Here is a 21640-nt window from a genome sequence, read left to right on the forward strand (position 1 = left end):
GAGTGAGAAATGGGGAACGACACCACTAGGGGTTTTGCATTCCAAATAAAACTTGCTGACTTTCCCTCCATTTATGCCTAAGGCTGATGGGAGAGGAGAGGCCTGGTCACAGGGGCTGTTGTTAGCCCAAATCAAATGTGAATCATATGGTCATCAGGAAGCAACAGGCACCCTTGGGAGACATTCTCTAAATGAGATTTAAGTATCTGGTCAAGAACACCAACGAATTCATAATCATTTATTGTAAATCACTCATAGTTTACACATTATTAATGGCAAAATAACACTGTTAAACACCTGCTGGATGAAGAACTTTATTATGACAATTTCCTATTGGCATCACTTCTCTGTCAAAAATTTTAAATCCTACATCCTTCCTGAAAATATCTACCTTCAAAGCGCTCCGATGCCAACACAATAAACCTTTCCTTCCTTTGCTCTAACGTCTAACACAAAGGGCACAACGTCCCGTTAATTCAACATGCTCTTTACAAGGCAATTTAACACACAAAATTTTTTTAATCCGGAAGCTACATAATGATCACTTTATATTTTGCTGCAAAATCAATGAAGACCACATGCAGGTGAAACATCAATAGACACTGAATTCTAGGTAACCGTCGGTTAGTAAGGTCTGATGGCCTGGTGTGGAAAATTAATACGCTTATTTAGCAGAAGTAGCTCAAGTACATGCATCAGTGGCTGGGATCAATTAGAATATAAATTAGGTGTCTAAACGTCTAAATGAGAGCTTAATTTGAGCTTAATTTGATGTCTGGCACATCTGAGTTATACACCTTTAAAATGACAACAGCAAAGAGAGCAAAATCAAACACCTAAACAGGCACTGATGTGTAGGGTCGGCTGGGTGTGTAGTTCGGGGTACAGTGCTAGCTGGACACTGAACAGATGTCTTTTGGAGCAAAGGCCGTGGAGCATTAACAAGCTGCAAACAGGGCAAAAAAATAAGAGAGCCATTTCCTGTATTCTCATTTTTTAAAGGTTTCCATTCTCTTACTTAAAAAACAACAAAAACACACACTCAATAGTTACAAAACAGAAACATTCTGTAGTGACTACTTAGATCTTCTTTTGTCTTCTACCCTGCCTCTCTGCTCCTTCAGATTGTGTGTTTAAAAGTAATACTGGGTTAACTGGTAGAAAAGAAAACAGATGCTCTCCTGAATCGCACTGAAAGAATATTAAATTCCTTCATCCTATTAGGGTTAACATGTACAAGCACACAACTATGTATGTTTGACATACTGTAGGGACAGCAATTAAATCACATATCCACGCACTAATGTTAAATCTTAGTTACATTGACTTTAAAAAATTTTTTTCATTGAGAGTTGTATCTTGACGCTATTTTGAGACAAACACAAAATTTCCAAACCACATAGATTCCATTCCCTCCCCACCCTCTACCCTCTTGCACAATCCAATGAACAAGAGAACTGTAGTAACAAAAGCCGTGAACCGAGGTGTCATCGGCAGACACACTGGATGGCGGATCCAGGTTCAAGCGCTGCCATCTCCAGTCCTGGCTTTCCGGGCCTCGATCATCGGCTTGGTTGCCCGTTTGCGGTCAGTGGCCAGTCCCAGCCAGCACATGAAGTCAATGAACCAGGTGGTTGGGTTGAAATTTAGGCCAAATTCACTCGCAGAGTAGTCAAAGGGAAAGGTATGATGGTAATTGTGGAAGCCTTCACCTGGAAGACAGAGTGACCTTGAAATAACCCAATCACCACCACTCTGCACAAGTTTTTTAATCACTCATTTATTGAGGGTCTACCATGTGCAAGACACTGTGTCAGGCTCTCTGGTGAGCCAAAGACTTGGTTCCTGCCCTTAGGAAGTGTTTACTTAGTTGGCTAGACAAACTAAATATGAACAGAAAAATAACAATAATCAGCATAAAGTCACAAGATTAATTTTCCCAGATGAATTGTAGATATGCTACCATGACTTCAGAGCTGTACTTCTTAAGCTAAATGCTAAATGGCTGATAACAGATCATCATTTTGATGTATGTTCAGAAAAGGAAAATAGTCTCTGCAGACTGGGGTGATTAAAGGAAGACTTCTTGGGAGAGCTTGGAAGACATAAACAAGAATCGTTCAGATAGGTGAGTAAATTCAGGAGCTGGGGCATTTTATTATTAAATATCCAAAATCTAGGGCCGGCCCTGTGGCTTGGTGGTTAAGTGCGCGCGCTGCAATGCTGGCGGCCCGGGTTCGGATCCCGGGTGCGCATCGAGGCACCACTTCTCCGTCCATCCTGAGGCCGAGTCCCACATACAGCAACTAGAAGGATGTGCAGCTATGACATGCAACTATCTGCTGGGGCTTTGGGGGGAAAAAATAAAATAAATAAAATCTTTAAAAAAAAAAAAAATAAATAAAAAAATAAATATCCAAAATCTACCTTTATATTATTCTACCCTCTCAGTGAAAAGCCTTTCCTCCCTTACTCTTTTTTTTTTTTTTTTTTTAAAGTGTTTCAGGAGGGGTCTCAGGGCTTCTTCCATTTGATTTTTTAAAACAGCTTTATTGAGATATAACTCACTTATCATGCAATTCACCCATTTAAAGTATACAAGTTAATGGCTTTTAGTATATTTACAGAGTTGTGCATCCATCACCACAATGAATTACAACATTTTCATTACCTAAAAGGAAACTCCACACCCCTTAGCTGCCATCCCCCAATCCCTCCCAGCCCTACTTTCTATGTCCACAATGGTTAATTCTATGTGTCAACTTGACTTACCAAGGGGTGCCCAGAGTAAATATTATTCTGGTGTGTCTGTGAGGGTGTTTCTGGATGAGATTAGCATTTGAATCAGTGGACTCAGTAAAGTAGCTGGCCCTCCCCAGTGTGGGTGGGCATTATCCAATCCATTAAGGGCCAATTGGTGGAGGAAGGAGGAATTTGCCCCATTTTTCCTGACTCACTGATTGAACTGGGACATCTATCCCATCTTCTCCTGCCTTCAGACTGGAACTTACACTATTGGCTCCCTGGTTCTCAGGCCTTTGGACTCGGATTTAACTATACTACCGGCTTTCCCAGGTCTCCAGCTTGCAGAAGGCAGATGGTGGGGCTTCTCAGCCTCCATAATCGCATCAGCCAATTCCTCATAGTAAATCTCTCTCCCTATATATATACATATAGAAAGAGTAGGATATCTATCTATAATCTGTCTATATACAGAAACATTAGGATACATCTATGTTTATATAGATAAACATATCCTACTCTTTCTGTATATATAATATATATATGGAGATTTATTATGAGGAACATATATAATATATGTAACAGCATATATATATATATATATATATATACTGTTTCTGTTTCTCTGGAGAACCTTGACTAACACAACCTCTATAGATTTGCCTATTCTGAACATTTCATATAAATGAAATCATACAATATGTAGTCCTATGTGACTGGTTTCTTTCACTCAGCATATTTTCAAGGTTGTAGTAGGTATTAGTATTTCATTTCTTTTTATTGCCAAATAGTATTCCATTATATGGATATACCACCATTTACTATACCATTGTATTTATACCATTGTGTTTATCTGTTCATCAGTTGATAGACATTCGGATTATTTCCACTTTTTAGCTATTATGAATAATGTTGCTATGAGCATTCATATACGAGTTTTTGTGTGGACATACATTTTCATTTCTCTTGGGTATAAAGCTAGGAGTGGAGTTGCTGGAGACCACATTTGAAGGATTTCGCTTTACAATGAATACATAAGAAGGATCAATCTGTGGTCTGCAATCTTCTTATTAATGTAGGTTTTCTCTACTCTGCTCCTCTACCTTCATCATTTTTAGATGGACTAGAGTACACTATAGAGAAGTTTTTCTCCTATTTTCAGAAACAGGCACTGTTCTAAGAACTCTGTATGTATTCCCCATCTACTGCACAGTTGGGTGTAACAAGACCCTTCTAAGAAACTTTATGAAGAAAACTGAGGGCCGGCCCCATGGCTTAGCGGTTAAGTGCGTGCGCTCCGCTGCCGGCGGCCCGGGTTCGGATCCCGGGAGCGCACCGACACACCGCTTCTCCGGCCATGCTGAGGCCGTGTCCCACATACAGCAACTAGAAGGATGTGCAGCTATGACATACAACTATCCACTGGGGCTTTGGAGGGAAAAAAATAAATAAAAATTAAAAAAAAAAAAAAAGAAAACTGACTGGGAGTCCAGTGTTGACCTGGATAGACTGAAAACCAATAAATACCCAGCTCTTCAGGGCTGTGTCATGACCACACTCCTTGGGTTTCTTGGCCCATCAATCCTTATATAAGATGGTAACAGTCCATATTGTCCCCTCTCCTGTCTGCTCTCAGGATGTGGCCCCCTTCATTATAGTCCTTCTAGAAGATGAAGGGTGAGAGGAGGAGAAAGCAATAGGAGAGTCAGACAACTCTTCCTCCTGTTTTCCAAGGCACTTTTCTCTCTGCTTATTCAGTTATCCCATAGCTAAATTTAGTGTTTATTCCTGCTTATATTGCTCTTGTCAATGCAAGATCCCCGGGGTCTTAATAAATGGATGACCCTAATAAAGTGGTGGCAGAAATTCATTGCTGAGTGATGCAGAGACCATTTCTACTTAACAGTAGGAACTTTCCTTCCTGGCTTTGATCTCTGTGCTCAAGGCTCCCCTTACCTCAGAATACTGAGTTGCTTCTATAAAGTACAGCTAATATTTATTAATCACTGACTGTGTGCCAGCCAGGGCTAAGTGCTTTGACGGGTATTAACTCCTATAATCCTCACATCTCTGAGCTAGCTGCTGTTATTATCCTCATTTTAAAATGAGGATGTAAATGCACAGAAGGGACAAGTAACTTGCCTAAGACCACATGGCTAGTAATAAAAACATCATCATTGATGGCTTATTTCATGCTAAATGGTGCTGCAAACGCTATGTATCAACTCATCTAACCCTCCAATGACCCCAGGAGGAGACAAATGTTACTATTATCCCCCCTTTACAGATGAGGACATGAGGTGTGGAGGAGCCAGATAACTTGCCCAGAGAGTAAGTGGAGGAACCAGGACTCCACCAAACTTGTCGGACTCCAGAGGCCTCACTCTTAACCATTTTGTGGTACCATGAGACGCCAAGGTCTTGTTTCTTCCCATCTCTCTGTTTGAAGGCCTTTTTCTTACAGTCAGCCAAATGACTGGACAGCTGAGGCTGGAGTGGTCAGGGCAGTCTGAGAGAGAAGTCAACTGCTACTCCTCCTTTTGGAAAATTTCCATGGTAAAAATAAATAGCTACTAATTATTGATCACCTACTCTGCTCCAGGCACAGTACCAAGCAATTTACTAATAGTATCTTACTTAATCCTTACAACATCCCTATGAAGTAGGCATTGCTATTCTCATTTCACAGATAAGAAAACTATAAATCAGAGAGATTACCTAACTTGTCCAAGAGCCAGGATTCTAACCCCAAAGCCCAAGTTCATTCTACCCCACCGCCTCTATTTCAAGATTCCACAAAACCATTGAGAAGCCAAGAAAACCAGAGCTGCCATTCTCCCCATTGGCTCTCACACCCCTACTCACCAATGGCGCCCAGAGTGACCAGTGGGTTCTGCCGAGGGCTGATGTGCTTGTCGTAGGGCCGGTTTCCATACATGTGGGCGGCACTGTTGACCAGCCAGGTGATATTGAGTGAGATGGTATAGCGGAGGATGGAGGCCAAGAAGTAGGAATTCCACAGACTCTCTTCCCAGACGCACCAGGGCACCAATGTGGGGACCACAAAGCACATGAGCACCACGGAGATCTTATAGTACCTGGAAGGCAGGATATTATGCTATCATTGGGCACCTGTTGATGGCAGTGGGGATAGGCTGAGCAAGCTACGGGAAAAGTCAGGAATTGTGCCGGTCAGCTCCTTCAACTCTTCCTGTAGAAGGAGTGCCCTGTTGTGTGTCACTCTGTGCAGGAGTCACAAACCCGTATACCTACAAGGGTTAGGCAGGTAACATAAATTTAAGAATTAGGATAGGTAGAATGCTAGAGGAAGTGGTAAGGCCTGTAGCATATTTCAAAGGAATTTCAATATAAAATAATCAACATTGTGCTGGCGAAACCCATGTATCTTAGAGCTACATTTGTCCTACAAGCCACCAGTTTGACAGCTCCTAGCTATTTCTTTCATCAGTCAATCAACCTGATAATCAGGGTTTCTTGAACAATTTCAAGAAATATTCAGTATTTCTTGAATAATTTTCAAGCACACAATTCTGTAGTAACTTATTAGCTTGGTAAAAAGGTAAACAACCCCCTCTCAAAAATGTTCTCTGTCCATTAAAGATTACATTCCAAATTAGCATAAAAATAAAAAATATAGGAACAGGCCACATAAAAAATCATAGAGAAGAAACCACTGATAGTTTGACTTCTGGACCTGTGTATCCGGCAAACACTTACTGCATGCCTACTATACGCCAGGCCCTGAGTACTGGTGATATAGACACAAATCCCACACAGTCCCTGCCCCAGGCTTCCTTCCATCAGGTGGAACCACTGTTATCCACCCTCTGACCTTGCAGGACCAGCTCTATATAGGGACAGGAGAGGGGCTGTGACATGAAAGTGTCCAAAGCCACCTGTTCATAGCTATTTTCACCCTGGCCTCCCACTGGCTAATCAAGCTTCCAGAAGGCCTCTGTTAAGATGCATATGTATAAATTGGGAGATGGCACAGTGAGAGAGAACGAGAGTTGGGAGGTGGAAGACTTTGACTCGAGTCCAGATGTGGTTCTAGATGTTGAACAGGCCTCTTTTTATTCTTTCACTCTCCTCTTGTGCACAGTTAGCTGGTTCCCCAAAAAGCAGAGTGTGAGGCAAGGGCCTGTGTGTGGGTATTTTATTTTGGGAAGGGAGCTCAAGGAAACTCAAGGAGTGGGCAACGGAGAAAAGTGAAACAGGGAAGAAGGGAAAGCCAAGCCAAGGGTGCCCACTGCTATGGGCAGCTGAACTTACACCTTGATGGGACAAAATATACCTCAGAATTATCCTCTCAAGAATGAAAGAAGGGACTATTTTCTCATTGGCTCCAACTCCCCCTTGGTCAAGGGATGCCACATGGGACATTAGCTCCCTCACACTTCCGTGTTTGCTTGGCTCAGAATGGCTGAGTGAATTCCACAGGCATCTCAGGTTGAGGTGGCAAAGAAGCCAGGGCAGGAAGTAAGAAATAAGCAGTAGAGCTGAGCAAGGTGCTGTTGGGTTATACCTGTGCCAGCAGTGGCTGTAGCAACAGCTAGAATCAAAATGTGGACCAAGAATATGAGGCGGAGCACAAGAGGTGTCCAACACAGGTAGTAATGATAATACCTCACAGGGTTCCTGTGAGGATCAAAATACTAATTGTTAAGGTATAGTATGTGCTTGGGGGGCCGGCCCAGTGGCGCAAGCAGTTAAGTGCACGCGCTCCGCTGCAGCAGCCAGGGGTTCACCGGTTCGGATCCCGGGCACGCACCAACGCACCGCTTATTAAGCCATGCTGTGGCGGCATCCCATATAAAGTAGAGGAAGATGGGCACGGATGTCAGCCCAGGGCCTGTCTTCCTCAGCAAAAAAGAGGAGGATTGGCGTTGGATGTTAGCCCAGGGCTGGTCCTCCTCACAAAAAAAAAAAAAAAAGGGTATAGTATGTGCTGCCGTGTGTCATGACTACTCTGAGACCTTTACATGTACTGACTCATTTAATTCTAACAAAAACTCTAAGAGCAAGAGACTATTATTATCCTCATTTTGCAGATGGGGAAATTGAGCGGCAGAAAAATTATGTTGCTGGGCCAAGGTCACTAGACTAATAAGTAGTAAGACCAAGATTCAAATCCAGGCAGAATCACTTCAGAGACTATCAGGTTATTCTGCTTTTCAAATGAAATCACGTATGTAAGTGTGTTTTGCAGATTGCTAGCTGTGCATAAGTGTCAGTTCCCATAATGATAATTGTTTTATTGGGCAACATAGTAACCCATTGGCATCTGTTTTCCAGTCGTTGGGATACAAGATGGCTGCACTGGGATACAAGAACGGAAAGAGGGTGCCTGAGACGTAGGTGTTAGATGTATGGGCTGTGGTTGGAGAGGCAAAGACAACAGTCAAAGGGACTGGTAATCTTCAACTGGGCTCCCGAGAGTCAGATTGGGCTGCCGAGAGTCAGGCGCAGAAGGCTTTTGGAGAGTGCTCTTGAGAGATACCGAAGGGAGGGAGGAAGGCAGGCCTGGGCTGAGGGAGAAGCTCACCCACAATGAGTCTCAGCAGATCCAATGAAAGCTCTGGGGCTGGATGACCCTTCAGAGTTGTCCCAAACAGAAAGGTATCCCACATCATCCAGCCATTGGCCTCAGGGTGTCCCCTGGGAGGGATGAAGTCTTGGGCAAGGCAGTTCCATGTGGGCAAGGGCAATTCCCAGAAAGGACAGCAGCTGGGGGGTGGAAGCATCAGCTGAAGAGGGGGTCTGGGTGAAGCCCACAGGCACTGGCCCTGGGAACTGGGAACTGGTGGTGAGTGTGTGAAGAGGCAGGGGCTCCGAAGGGAAAACGGAAGACGTGCCCAGAGCCAAGGGTCTGCTGCTCCTCGTGTGCACCTCTGAGGAGGAAAAGAAGCAGCTGAACGTTGCCAACAGCAGGCATTTTGCAACTTAAGCTTCTCTTCCTCCGCTCTCTGGGTTACAACCCAGTACCTGTGAAAAGAGCCTCTCCTCGTCCTGTTCTGAGCCATTATCTTGGCCCCTCATTTTGCTCCTGAAAAGGAGAAAGAAAACACATGTACTGAGGACTTGCTCTGTTCCGGACACCAGGCTCAGCATGTCACAGGCCTTCTCTCCCTCCTCGCAGTGGACTCGGGATGGACATACTCCAGCAATGAGGGCCCCGCGGCTGAGAGAGGTGCCACGGTTCCCCCGGGGCGAGGCCGGGCCCTTGCTCTGCCCAAACCCTATGGAATCTGCCTTGTCTGGTTTGACCACAGCCTGCAGGACTCAGCTTTCACTCACACTCTGCTCCAGCCTCTTCCCTCTGAATCGTTCAGGGAAGCCTGCCTGGGCTCTGGTTCTAGAAGCTACACTCCCCGAGGAGGCTGGGTCCCTGCAGAGGGAGAGCGCCAGCAAAGTGGCTCCCCAAGTGGGAGGAGAGAAAGGCCTGGGCTTCACCTCCTGGCACAACCACCGTCCAGCCAAACTTCCTCTTCCTCAAAAACAGACACTGTTTAAAAATTGTTGCCCTCATTCCAACAAAGCTTTCACAGAATGACAGGGTTGTTCTCTGACTGCTCTTCCTGTATTCTGCTAGGATTCCTCTTTGTACGTTCAATGGAATGGATGGGAGAGGAAGGAATTTTAAGGGGGCATGGCGAGTCTGGGTGGGATTGCCAATGAGGTGGGTCTTGATGCTGATGACTGTGTAAAAATTCTCCCCAACCATTTCAAACAGACTCAGCCTCTCTTCCCGTGCAGCAGAGTACCCCTTCCTCCTGCGCGCCATTCGCCTCGAGCAGCTGGTCTCCATTTAATTACAGCCACTGGCCGTCTTGCCTCAGCAAAAGTGCTGAGATGGCTCCCTGGCTTCCTTGCTTAATAACACTGAAACCTGAACACCCTGGCCAAGGGCCCACAGAGCAACTCCACGGAGCCTCCAGCACCTAATCCTCTGTCATGTAAAGGATTTCCTTTCTTGAACTGGTGGGAGGGAGGAAGGCTGGAGAGGGACCACTGATATTGCTCTTTTTGCCAAATGGGCTTTTTACGTCATAAAGCATCATAGAGCGTTAAACTACCCAACTCTGCCACTTCCTAGCTGTGTGATCTCGAGTTAGTTATTTAATCACACTGAGCCTCAGGCTTCTCGTCTGCAAAATGTGGGATTAACAAATTTATCGAGTGCCTGCCATGTGCCAGGTACTGTCCTAGCCCTGGAGATAAAAAGTGAACAAAACAGACAAAAATCCCTGTCATTGGGGAGCAGGGGGATTCTGGTAGGGAGATTATATATATATATATATTCTGCTAGGGAAGACAGCTAATACACAATATAAATAAGCAAAATATAGAGTATGTCAGTGGTAAAGACTAAGAAAAAAAATAAAGCAGAGAAGGAGAATATGACGTCAAGGGCAGGTGCTGAAATTTTAAATAGGGCGTCTAAGGAGGGCCTTACTGACACTATAGCTTTTGAGTAAAAGACTTGAAGGAAGTGAGAAGTTAGCCATGTGGCTAAATGTGACAGAGGATTCCAGGCAGAGGAAACCACAAGCACAAAGGCCCTGAAGAAGGAGTGTTCCTGGCACATCCAGGGAAGTTGGGGCTGGAGCAGATGAACAAGGGGGGAGTTGTAGGAGATAAGGGAATAATGGTGGGCCAAGTCATGGAAGGTCTCAGAGGTCATCATAAGGGATTCCACCTTTACTTTGAGTGAGATGGACCCTTGAGCAGGTTTTGAGTAAAGGAGTGGCATGATCTGACTTACATCTTAACTAGATCACTCTGAGTATTGTGTTGAGAATAGCCTGCAGGGAGGGCAGAAGCCAGGAGAGCAATTAGGAGGTTGCTGCAAGAATCCAGTCAAGAGAGGACATTGGCTTGAACCAGGAGAGTGGTGGTGGATGGTGAGAAACTGAAATTCCGGATATATTTTGAAAGTAGAGTGTCAGGACTTGTTAACAGACTGGATGTTGGAGAGAAAGGAGGGAGTCAAGGACGACACCAAGGATGGAAATGCCATTAGCTGACATGAGGAAGAATGGAGGGGAGCTGGTTCAGTGCAGCATATGAGGAGCTCAGACTCAGACATGTCAAGTGGGAGATGCCCACTACACATTCAAGGGGCGATGTCAAGTAGGAAGCTTAATATACAGGTCTGGAGTTCAGAGGTGCTCTAGAGAGAGGTTCTGATGGGAACAGAAATTTGGAACTCATCAGCATATTAATGTATGCTACTCACATACATACATTTTCTCATTTGAGTTCCACTAATAGCCCTAGAGGTAATCTTTATAACCTCACCCTTGTAGGACATTTACAGAAGTCCAGGGAGGTCATGGGACTTCTCCAAGACCACACTGGTTGTACAGAGCATAGGCAGGCTTCAAACTCAGTTCTTACACCCAATTGTCTGCTCCCTCTAAGTATAACCTGTTGCTTACTCAGCCTACCAACAGCAGGTCACAGGGGAGAGGTAAACTTACCCAGAGGTAAACTGGATTGGAGTGTCTAATCTAGCTGTTGCCCCATGAGTTGCACATATTTGAGTAAAAATAGTCACCTCAAGGTCAGAAGTAGACACTTTGGACACTCTAGCTAGACCAAACTTCTTCCCAGTCCTCAGGCACCAACCTTTTCTCTTTCCCCTGTGTCTATGACACCCTTCCCCAGCTTGGCTGACTTGACTTTTCCAAATATCAGTCTAAACATCACTCCCTCTTGGGGGATTTCCTTGGTCCCCATGGACCAGGCAAGGTGCCCTGGTGCTCCTGTAGCAGGTTGTACTTCTCAACTCTCAGTATTCATACTTGCTGGCTTAGTGGGCAGTCTCACCTGCCAGATCAGTGGTCTCAACCCTGACTGCGTATTAGAATCAATTGGGCGAACATTTAAAAATGACTGATGTTGGGAACCCACTGCAGACCAATTAAACCCAACTGAATCAGAATTTCTGGTCTGGGCATTGATATTTTTAAAGCCTCTCCATTGTACATTGATGGTGGCCTCCCTATAAGCCACCCCCATCCTTCTTTCTTGCTGGAATGCCCTGATTTTGTTCAGATATCCAATTGTCTTCCTTGCAGCCATGTCCTTTAGGGAATGTGGACCCAACCCAGGGCATGGGGCCTGATTGGTTTGAGGCAACCATGGTGATCTCATTCACTTGGCCAATAATTAATTTAGGAATTGATCAACAGTGGCCAATAAGATATGAGGGAAATGATGGCTATAATTTTTTAAAAAGGAAATGACAAGTGTTGGTAAAGATGTAGAGAAATTGGAACCCTCATGCATCATTGGTGGGAATGTAAAATGCTGTAGCTGTTGCAGAAAATAGTTTGGCAGTTTCTCAAAAGGTTAAACATTGGGCCGGCCCGGTGGTGTAGTGGTTAAGATCACACGCTCTGCTTTGGTGGCCCAGGGGTTCCCAGGCTTGGATCCCAGTGCAGACCTATGCACTGCTCATCAAGCCATGCTGTGGCGGTGTCCCACAAACAAAATAGAGGAAGACGGGCACAGATGTTAGCTCAGGGCTAATCTTCCTCACCAAAAAGAGGAAGATGGTTAAACATTGAATTACCATACGATCCAGCAATTCCACTCCTAGACATATATTCAGAAAAATGGAAAGCAGAGACTTGGACAGATACTTATATACCAATGTTCATAGAAACATTATTCATAACAGCCAAAAGGTGGAAACAACCCAAGTGTCCATTAATAGATGAATAAACAAATGTTGTATATATATACAATGGAATATTATTTAGCCATAAAAAGGAATGAACTTTTGATATATGCTACAACACATATGGAACTTGAAAACATGCTTTGCAAAATAAACCAGGCATAGAAGGACAAATATTGTTATGATTCCACCTATATGAGGTACCTAGAATAGGCAAATTCATAGAGACAGAGAGTAGAACAGAAGTTACTAGGAGCTGGAGGGAAGGGGAAAGTGAAGTTATTGTTTAATGGGTACAGAGTTTTGGGTGGGAATGACGAAAAAGTTTTGGGTATAGATAGTGGTGATGGTTATACAACATTGTGAATGTACTTAATGCCACAGAATTGTACACTTATGAATGGTTAAAATGATAAATATTATGTTGTACATATTTTACCCCAATAAAAAAAGAGAGAGGTGAGAGAATATTTTCCTTGACAGTAGAAAGAACACACAGGCCAAGATAGCTTCTCTTTTTTCACAGTGACACCCACACCTGCTACAGCCATCTTGTGACTGTGACAGGAAGAAGGCTGAGAAACAAAGCTGATCCCTTAGTTTGACAGACAAGAAAGATGGGAAGGTCCTTGAATATGGTGTTGAGCCATTGAACTAACCAATCCTAGAGTGGCTTTATCCCTGATGTCTTAATCTTGTACAAGCCAGTTGGGTCAAGATCTTCCGTGGAGTAGCTGAAAGCATCCTAGTATACCATAGTGGACACTATGATGTGCCACCCAGATCTCCTCTCAGTGTTAGAGGACTTAATCTCCCAGCTGCTGGCAGTGCTGCCTCTGCTAGAGGGAGCCTCCTTGCCCTGGGTCATGCCCTCTCCTAACAACCCTGTCCAGTGACTGACTGATAGGAGGGGGTGCCCATTGTCCAAGCCTAGTCCCATTGCCCCAACTCATGATGACTCTGAAGAGTCTTCCGAGCTTCAGAGACCCCCTATAGAATTGGCTAAGGCTTCCACTGAGACCGATCAACATCTAGATTCTTCCCTTGCCCAATCCTGTTTCCATCCCTTCTTCCACAGGTGTTGGCCCCAAGGACCCTTCCCAGTAAACTTCCTACAATGTAATATCCATCTCAGAGCCAGCTTCTGGGGTAACCTATCCTATGAGATGGTTATACTGCTGGGCCGGCAGTGTCCAGCAGAAAGCCAGACTCTCCAGAGTCTAGCACAGAGACTCGCACATAGCAGGCACTCCTAAGTATTTGTGGAACGATTAAATGGATGACACTTTGGTTAGTAAATTATGAATTCTCAGCCTCTCAGGAAAGTAAAAACACTACAGTGACTTCAGTAGGGTAGTATATGAGAGATAAAATGCCAAGGTTTCCAAAAAACAACACAAACCACACAATAAATGTGCAGCCTGCTTTTGGGTTCTCCATTAGATGCTTATCTCTTGGATAGGTGCCAACGCAGGATTGTGGCTTAAAGGCAACAACTTGATTACAGACATCTATGCTCATCAGGACCCAACTCCCAGCTTCCAACAGGTTTCACTGTGAAGCAAATGAATGATCTCTGAGCATGAGCTTCTAGATCATTCTCTGAGCTGCCAAATATGGTAAAATTTTGGCACTATTTAAGATTAACAGCCACTCTCACAGGTTTGGTCTTGGTTGGGAATGTGAGTGGCTTCCTCTCTGTCTTTCTGGGATTGGAGACCCCCCTTTATCAGACCTGGGATTGGAGAAGACTCCTAAAGTCATCAAGGGAGAAAGAGAAAGGGGTAAGGACTAGAGAGAAGGGCTGGTGAGAATCCAAGAACGGCCCAAGGAAGAGCAGCTCTCCTACACAGATGTGAAACCAGAGACCCACATGTTCAAGCCCAACACACAAAAGCCAAAGCCCTCAAGCCCACCTCACAGGTGATTCTGGAGCAGCTTTCTGTAGTTTAAGGTGACAGCTTATAAGAACATACCCACAACAGATGCTGGAAACCCTTCCATTCCCACCACCTCACAATTCCTCACCACACAGGTACCACAGTGGGAAGATGTTTTTTAGCATTTACCTCAAGATAAGAAGTCCATTTTCCACACAATCAGATCCATCACACACCACAATGCCCCAGTCCAAGTGAGCTTTGGCTACAGCACACACATATGGATATAAGCCCTAACCTTTCAACTTTTTCAATGCTTTGAAGACTATCTTTATTCCAATAAACAGGATCACAATAAAGAGAAAGGAAACATTAAAAATAGCATTGAGATAAAAAATTTGTTCTATGGAGAAGAAAGGATTTGGAATTTCCTATTTTTTTTCAAATCTGAGTATGATAAGCCTCTTAAAACTCTCATTTTTCTTTAGATGAAAAAGGGATTGCTGTTCTGTGTGCAAGCATTTCCTGTTGCTTGAGTAACCCTAGGTGCCACAGTCCAGAGCTGGTGGTGTGTGAGACCTTGAGAGTGAAATCTATTAGAGCATGAAGGGAGGGGAAATGACCTGCCGACTTCCACGAGGGGGCCAGCCTGAGGAAATGTGGAAGGAAGCAAACACCACAACGGGTGAGGGAGAAATCACAGCCCCACAAATGTATCGTAATGATGAGCGATGAGCTGTCACGGCATCTTCATTAAACATATTTGATTTTGTGATTTCACTTAAAGTCTAGCCAGAAATTCATTTTCCCAACAATTTTTGCATCTAGTGGGGGACCAGGCAAAATCATTTGGCTGCTTACTAAACATTTATTTAGAGGACAGATGATACGCCCTGGCAGTTTGTAAATGGATGGAACATTCTCTCCCCCTTCCTTTGTCCCCTCTGGCATCGGGGCCCACAAGGAAGTGAGATATGTGATTCGTTTGGATGCACATCTGAAGAAGGAGGCCCACTGACAGCGTGACTCTTTGGAGTTTTTCAGCAAATGTTCCAGACTCTGAATTGTTTAAGTTGAAAACGGGCTTTGCCGCTGGGCTCTTGATTTTGTCTCTCCCTTGTTGCAGTGTCTTTAAAGTGTCCACGATTGCTGCATTTGAAGTATTCTCTGAAAGTCTTAATCTCTCCAGATCTGGCTTTGACCCTCAGTCTTGACATCACTTCCCCTGTGTTACTTCATAATAAGCATTCCCGTAGAAGAAATTCTTTTAATTGGACTATCTAGATGCATAATCTTCATCTTCTGGATGCCTCTCCTCCCCCACAGAGGAAGCAGAGATGGCAAAGGGCTAGCCATGAAAGCATCTCCTTTGGAACCTTGCAATGCAGTGGGAAAACGACTTATTTTCTCTCTGCCTTCAGCTTTATTTGCTTTTGAAGTCTGAATGTGCTTAGTTGCATCCATTCACTTGAACTTAATTTGTCTTTGCTGCACAAACAGCTTGCATTAATTCACTAAGCAGTGGTTCAAAAGATAAACACAGTCATTTCAGAATTTCAACACAAAGAGCATTATTCTTGCGTCATTTACAATGAAGTGCTTAAAGAAAATACCCAGTCATGCTGATTGCTAAGACCTGGTAAGGAAGGTTAAAAGGCTTTTTCCTTTTTCAAAGCTTTGATTCCATCATAGTAAGTAGATGGCAAGTTCTTTGAGGGCAAGATTCATCTTGATCCAATTCATGCCACCTGCAGTCCTTGAACACAAAATGCCCCTTAACATAGTAGGTGCCCAGCAGGCAACTGAATTGCTGACCTGCACTAGGAGGAACGGAGTGTGGGGACTGATCTGTCTTTGGCAAAAGCAATTAGGTCAGTTCACCCTTGTAAGTGATACTTAGAGCTTCTCTAGTCCTCGCAGTAGAAACTGAAGGTGATTAGACGGGATGTCATTCTGGGTCTCTCTCTACGGTTCTCTGTCTTTCTCTGTCCTTCCTCCCTCCCTTCCTGATTAGATGTCAATTATTCTCAATAAGCTATGCGAACAACAGACTAACTCCTGATGGTATGTAGAACAGGATGACTAAAATGAACAAGTAAAATCATTTACAAAATAATTTTTTAAGCAAAGTTGCTTCCTTTCCACTTTCTCTCACCCTTAAAACTACATTCCCCTTCTACCCTTGCTATCAGAGATACGCTGAGAAAACATAACCACTTTTCTTAACCCAAGACCCATGAAATCGTATGCAAACTCTTTTGTGTTTTTCCATTTTTCTGGGGTTCAAAGTCCAGAGCTTTTATCAAAATCTCAAAGAGATGTACAATTCCCAACAGAATGACAGCTCAGTACATTTGCCAGGCAACTATTTTTTTCTTTGATTTTTTTTTTTTTTTTTTTTGGTAAGGAAGATTTGCCCTGAGCTAACATCCATACCAGTCTTCCTCTATTTTGTACGTGGGTTGCCGCCAGAGCATGGCTGACAAGTGGTATAGGTCCGCCCCTGGGATCCAAACCTGAGAATCCAGGCCACCGAAGAGGAGCGTACAGAACTTGAATCACTAAGCCAGGGAGCCGGCCCCAATGTTGTTTTTTCACTTAGATTTTCTTTGTTTACTTTGGGATCTGGCCTAAGATTAAAGTAAGAAAATTTAATTCAATTTAAAGAGTAGTCCTTTTAAGAATGAGATTGTCCACTCTACTTTTTTGGCAGTAAAAAAAATTTTTTTAATTTTATTGGAGTCATAATAGTTTATAACATTGTGAGATTTCACTTGTACATTATTATCTGTCACCATATATATGTGCCCCTTTATCCCTTGTGCCCACCCCCAACCCCTTTCTTCTCTGGTAACCACTAATCTGTTCTCTTCATCCTTGCATTTATTTATCTTCCGCATGTGAGTGAAATCATGCAGTGTTTGTCTTTCACTGTCGGGCTTATTTTGCTTAATATAATACCCTCAAGGCCCATCCATGTTTTGCAAATGGGAAAATTTTATCTTTTTTTATGGCTAAGAGTCTACTGTATATATATACCACATCTCCTTTATCCATTCATCAGTTGATGGGCACTTGGGTTGCTTCCACATCTTAACTGTTGTGAATAATGCTGCAACGAACATAGGGGTGAATAAGTCTCTTTGACTTGTTTTTTTTTTTTTAATTTTATTTATTTCTTTTTTTCCCCAAAGCCCCAGTAGATAGTTGTATGTCATAGCTGCACATCCTTCTAGTTGCTGTGTGTGGGACGCGGCCCCAGCACGGCCAGAGAAGCGGTGCGCCGGTGCGCACCCCGGACCCAAACCCGGGCCGCCAGCAGCGGAGCGCGAGCACTCAACCGCTAAGCCACGGGGCCAGCCCTAGTCTCTTTGAATTGTTGATTTCAAGTTCTTTGGATAAGTACCCACTAGTGGAATAGCTGAGTAGTATTGTATTTCTATTTTTAATTTTTTGAGAAATCTCCATACTGTTTTCCATAGTGGCTGCACCAGTTGGCATTCCCACCAGCAGTGTATGAGGATCCCCTTTTCTCCACACCCTCACCAACATTTGTTATTTTTTGTGTTGGTAATTACAGCTATTCTGACAGGTATAACGTGATATCTCCTTATAGTTTTGATTTGCAATTCCCTAACGATTAGTGATGCTGAACATCTTTTCATGTGCCTGTTGGCCATCTGCATATCTTCTTTGGAAAAACGTCTGTTCACATCCTTTGCCCATTTTTTGATCAGGTTGTTTGTTTTTTGTTGTTGAGTTGTATGAGTTCTTTATATATTTTGGAAATTAACCCTTTGTTGGATGTATAATTTGCAAATATTTTATCCCAATTAGTGGGTTGTCTTTTCGTTTTGTTCCTGGTTTCCTTTGCCCTGAGAAAGCTCTTTAGTCTGATATAGTCCCACTTATTTATTTTTTCTTTTGTTTCCCTTGCCTGAGTAGACATGGTACTTGAAAAGATGCTGCTAAGACCAATGTCAAAGAGTGTACTGCATATACTTTCTTCTAGGAGTTTTATGGTTTCATGTCTTACCTTCAAGTCTTTAATCCATTTTGAGTTAATTTTTGTGTATGGCGAAAAATAATGGTCTACTTTCATTCTTTTGCATGTGGCTGTCCAGTTTTCCCAACACCATTTATTGAAGAGACTTTCCTTTCTCCATTGTATGTTCTTGGCTCCTTTGTCAAAGATTAGCTGTCCGTAGATGTGTGGTTTTATTTCTGGGCTCTCAATTCTGTTCCATTGATCTGTGTGCCTGTTTTTGTACTGGTACCATGATGTTTTGATTACTATACCTTTGTAGTATATTTTGAAATCAGGGATTGTGATGTCTTCAGCCTTGTTCTTTTTTTTTTTTTTTTTTGCTGAGGAAGATTAGCTCTGAGCTAACATCTGTTGCCTATCTTCCTTGTTTTTTTTTTCTTGAGGAAGATTAGCCCCAACCCAACATCTGTGCCAATTCTCCTCTACTTTATATGTGGGTTGCTGCCACAGCATGGCTGATGAGTGGTGTAGGTCCAAGCCCGGGATCCAAACTCACAAACCTGGGCCCCCGAAGCAGAACGCACCAAACTCAATCACTACATCATGAGGCCAGCCCTTCCAGCTTTGTTCTTTTTCCTCAGGATTGCTTTAGCTATTTGGGGTCTTTTGTTGCCCCATATGAATTTTAGGATTCTTTGTTCTATTTCCATGAAGAATGTCATTAGGATTCTGATTGGGATTGCATTGCATCTGTAGATTGCTTTAGATAGTATGGACATTTTTACTATGTTTATTCTTCCAATCCATGTGCATGGAATATCATTCCATTTCTTTATGTCATCATCAATGTCTTTCAATAATGTCTTATAGTTTTCATTGTATAGGTCTTTCACCTCCTTGGTTAAATTTATTCCTAGATATTTTATTCTTTTCGTTGCAATTGTAAATGGGATTGTAGTCTTGAGTTCTCTTTCTGCTAGTTCATTATTAGAGTATAGAAATGCAACTGATTTTTGTAAGTTGATTTTGTACCCTGAAACTTTGCTGTAGTTGTTGATTATTTCTAATAGTTTTCTGATGGATTCTTTAGGGTTTTCTATATATAAAATCATGTCGTCTGCAAACAGCGAGAGTTTCACTTCTTCCTTGCCAATCTGGATATCTTTTATTTCTTTTTCTTTGGCAGTAAAATTTTTAAAAGAATTACAGTGACACCAGATAGCAGTGTGCACGTGTGTGTGTGTGTGAGCGTGAATGTGCACACTCCCTTGTTCATTCTAGCCTACTTATATGTGGATCTTGTGCTGAATGGACAATCACCAACTGACAGAGTTCAACTCTCCACCCCACCCGAGGGAGCAAGTTTAATTCCCAAACTCTATCAGCGATAAGCTACTCCCCAGCAGCCAGTCTCTGCAGGAAAGGAGCCAGTGAAGTCATTTCAGCCACCTTCATGATCAATACCAACTGCTGCAGCTGAATTGATCAGGTAGGCTGACTATTTTTCTTGTTGAGGGCAAAAAAGAACAGGCTGATAGAGCGTGGTTTCTTCATTTTGCGTGTCAAAGGCATGACCCTTGTGCACAATGTGCTTTCTAGCCCATGGGTTGCGTTCCTAAAATCAAGCTGCACCGTCCTTCCAAAGCTCCCCGGCCTTCAAAACTCAACTCAAAATTGATTTCCCCCAGAAAGCCTACCCTGAGAATCTTCTCTCAACTTTTGTTATTGCATTATTCAACATTCCTTCAGTACAAGTATGCTGTAAACACTCAAGAAGACAACCGTTTTAGATGGCTGAGTTTCCTGCTAGCTGAGGATACACATGTTCAATTACACTTTTTTTTTAATTGTATGTGGAAATCATTACCCATTTTTTTGCCTTCTTAATCAGAGTTTATGGAACAAAACTTGACCTTCCTTGATGTCGATAAGTGTCTTAGCCCGAATTTCTCAGATGGCAGGGCTTAAGGCAAAAGCCTTATATATTTATATGCTACTATAGGAAGCCTTACATGCTACTATTTTATAAACGGGGCTCAGCCCTAGGGAAACAGAATGTGGGAGGCAGGGAAGGTGGGGGAGTCCATATGAGAGTGTGTTACTGAGCTGGCCACTGCTTAATATCTCAGCCTGGTGGGACCATCTTCCAAGAGGCCATATGAACAATTGAGCCTTGGAACATTTCCTCTGGGAGGAGGATGGGGGAAGAAGGTATCTACCAGGTTCCTCCTCCTCTTGCCCTCACCACCCCCTCCACCACACACAAACTTCTGGATTGTGCACATGGGTGTTGAGAGGTGTTATAGGCTCCAGCACCAACAGAGACGTCCCAAGGCAAGAGGAGTGAGGAGGAGACAGTGCAGACATGAGGAGGGCGCTGTCGGGATGAACTTACCTGAAGCCAGTTGGAGTGCTCAGAGAGCTCCACAGAGCAAGAGGCCAAAGGCCCCAGGACAGGGGAGGTTCACACAGTCCGCAGCGGTGCCTAAGAGTGACTGATACAACAAGAGTGAGCTTGAGAAACATCTGTGGGTGCTCTGTGTTTTGCCTGCAGAGTCTGTTGAGGTGTGAAGAGCTCTTGGTCTTGACTAACTGAGTCATTATGACTCAGTCATTATAAGAACTGAGTTCTTCTATTTACTTATTAAATCTTGCTGATCCCTCCCTTTTTTCAGGTATGCTCTCACTGATAAACTGTCACTTCTGTTTGCCAGCGTTTCCACCTGCAGTAGCTTCTCTGTCCCTTTCTAACTAACTTGTTTCTCTTAATCTGCGAAGGATTTGAAAATGAGAGAGCAAAATTTGTTCAATTTGTGTGCAAATGAAGAACACACAGGCTCTGGGTGAAAGCTGAAGGGGGTCTCCTGTGCTGAGACCAAAAATGCAAAATTATTAGGATTGTGACATTTATTCAAAGATCTCTTTCTAGAGAGGTAGAGGGTGGAACATGAATTTTGGAGTTTAGAGAATTCTATGAAATAATGTGAATCTGGCACTGAGTATCTACTATGATGGTTCTCTGTTTATTTACAGGTTCTTGGTTTTATTCCAGTTAAATGAAATTATTGGATAGCTGAGTTTCAGATAGGTGAGACGCTACTGTATTTAGTTCTCACTGCACTATGTGTATTTGAACTTAGTAATATTGTTATACTACCTGTGATTTACTTGAAGATGCTTAGGTATAAACAGTGTGAGATGGTGTGTGTGTGTGTGTGTGTGTGTGTGTGTGTGTGAGTTTTATTCTTCACCCTGGGGGCAGTTCATTAACATCTGAAGTACCCTAATCAGGAATCCACACTTCAGGCACGCTTAGCTAGC

The 21640-nt window shown here is 43.3% G+C and overlaps 1 protein-coding gene across 1 annotated transcript in view; it reads right to left on the reverse strand.

Annotated features, from left to right (window-relative positions):
* Window positions 1-224: 224 nt before the first annotated feature.
* SCD5 (stearoyl-CoA desaturase 5) overlaps window positions 225-21640 on the reverse strand; it is a 149686-nt gene continuing 128270 nt past the window's right edge. Inside the window, exons 4-5 of the mRNA XM_004430892.3 lie at window positions 5608-5840; window positions 225-1712 (exon numbers count right to left, since the gene is read on the reverse strand). Coding sequence (XP_004430949.1) covers window positions 1522-1712; window positions 5608-5840 — 424 coding nt within the window. The 3' untranslated portion in view covers window positions 225-1521. The remainder of the gene's footprint in view (window positions 1713-5607; window positions 5841-21640) is intronic.

The sequence above is a fragment of the Ceratotherium simum genome, chromosome 8 (assembly GCF_057802395.1).
Source record: "Ceratotherium simum simum isolate JZ-2026a chromosome 8, ASM5780239v1, whole genome shotgun sequence".
Lineage (NCBI taxonomy): Eukaryota > Metazoa > Chordata > Mammalia > Perissodactyla > Rhinocerotidae > Ceratotherium > Ceratotherium simum.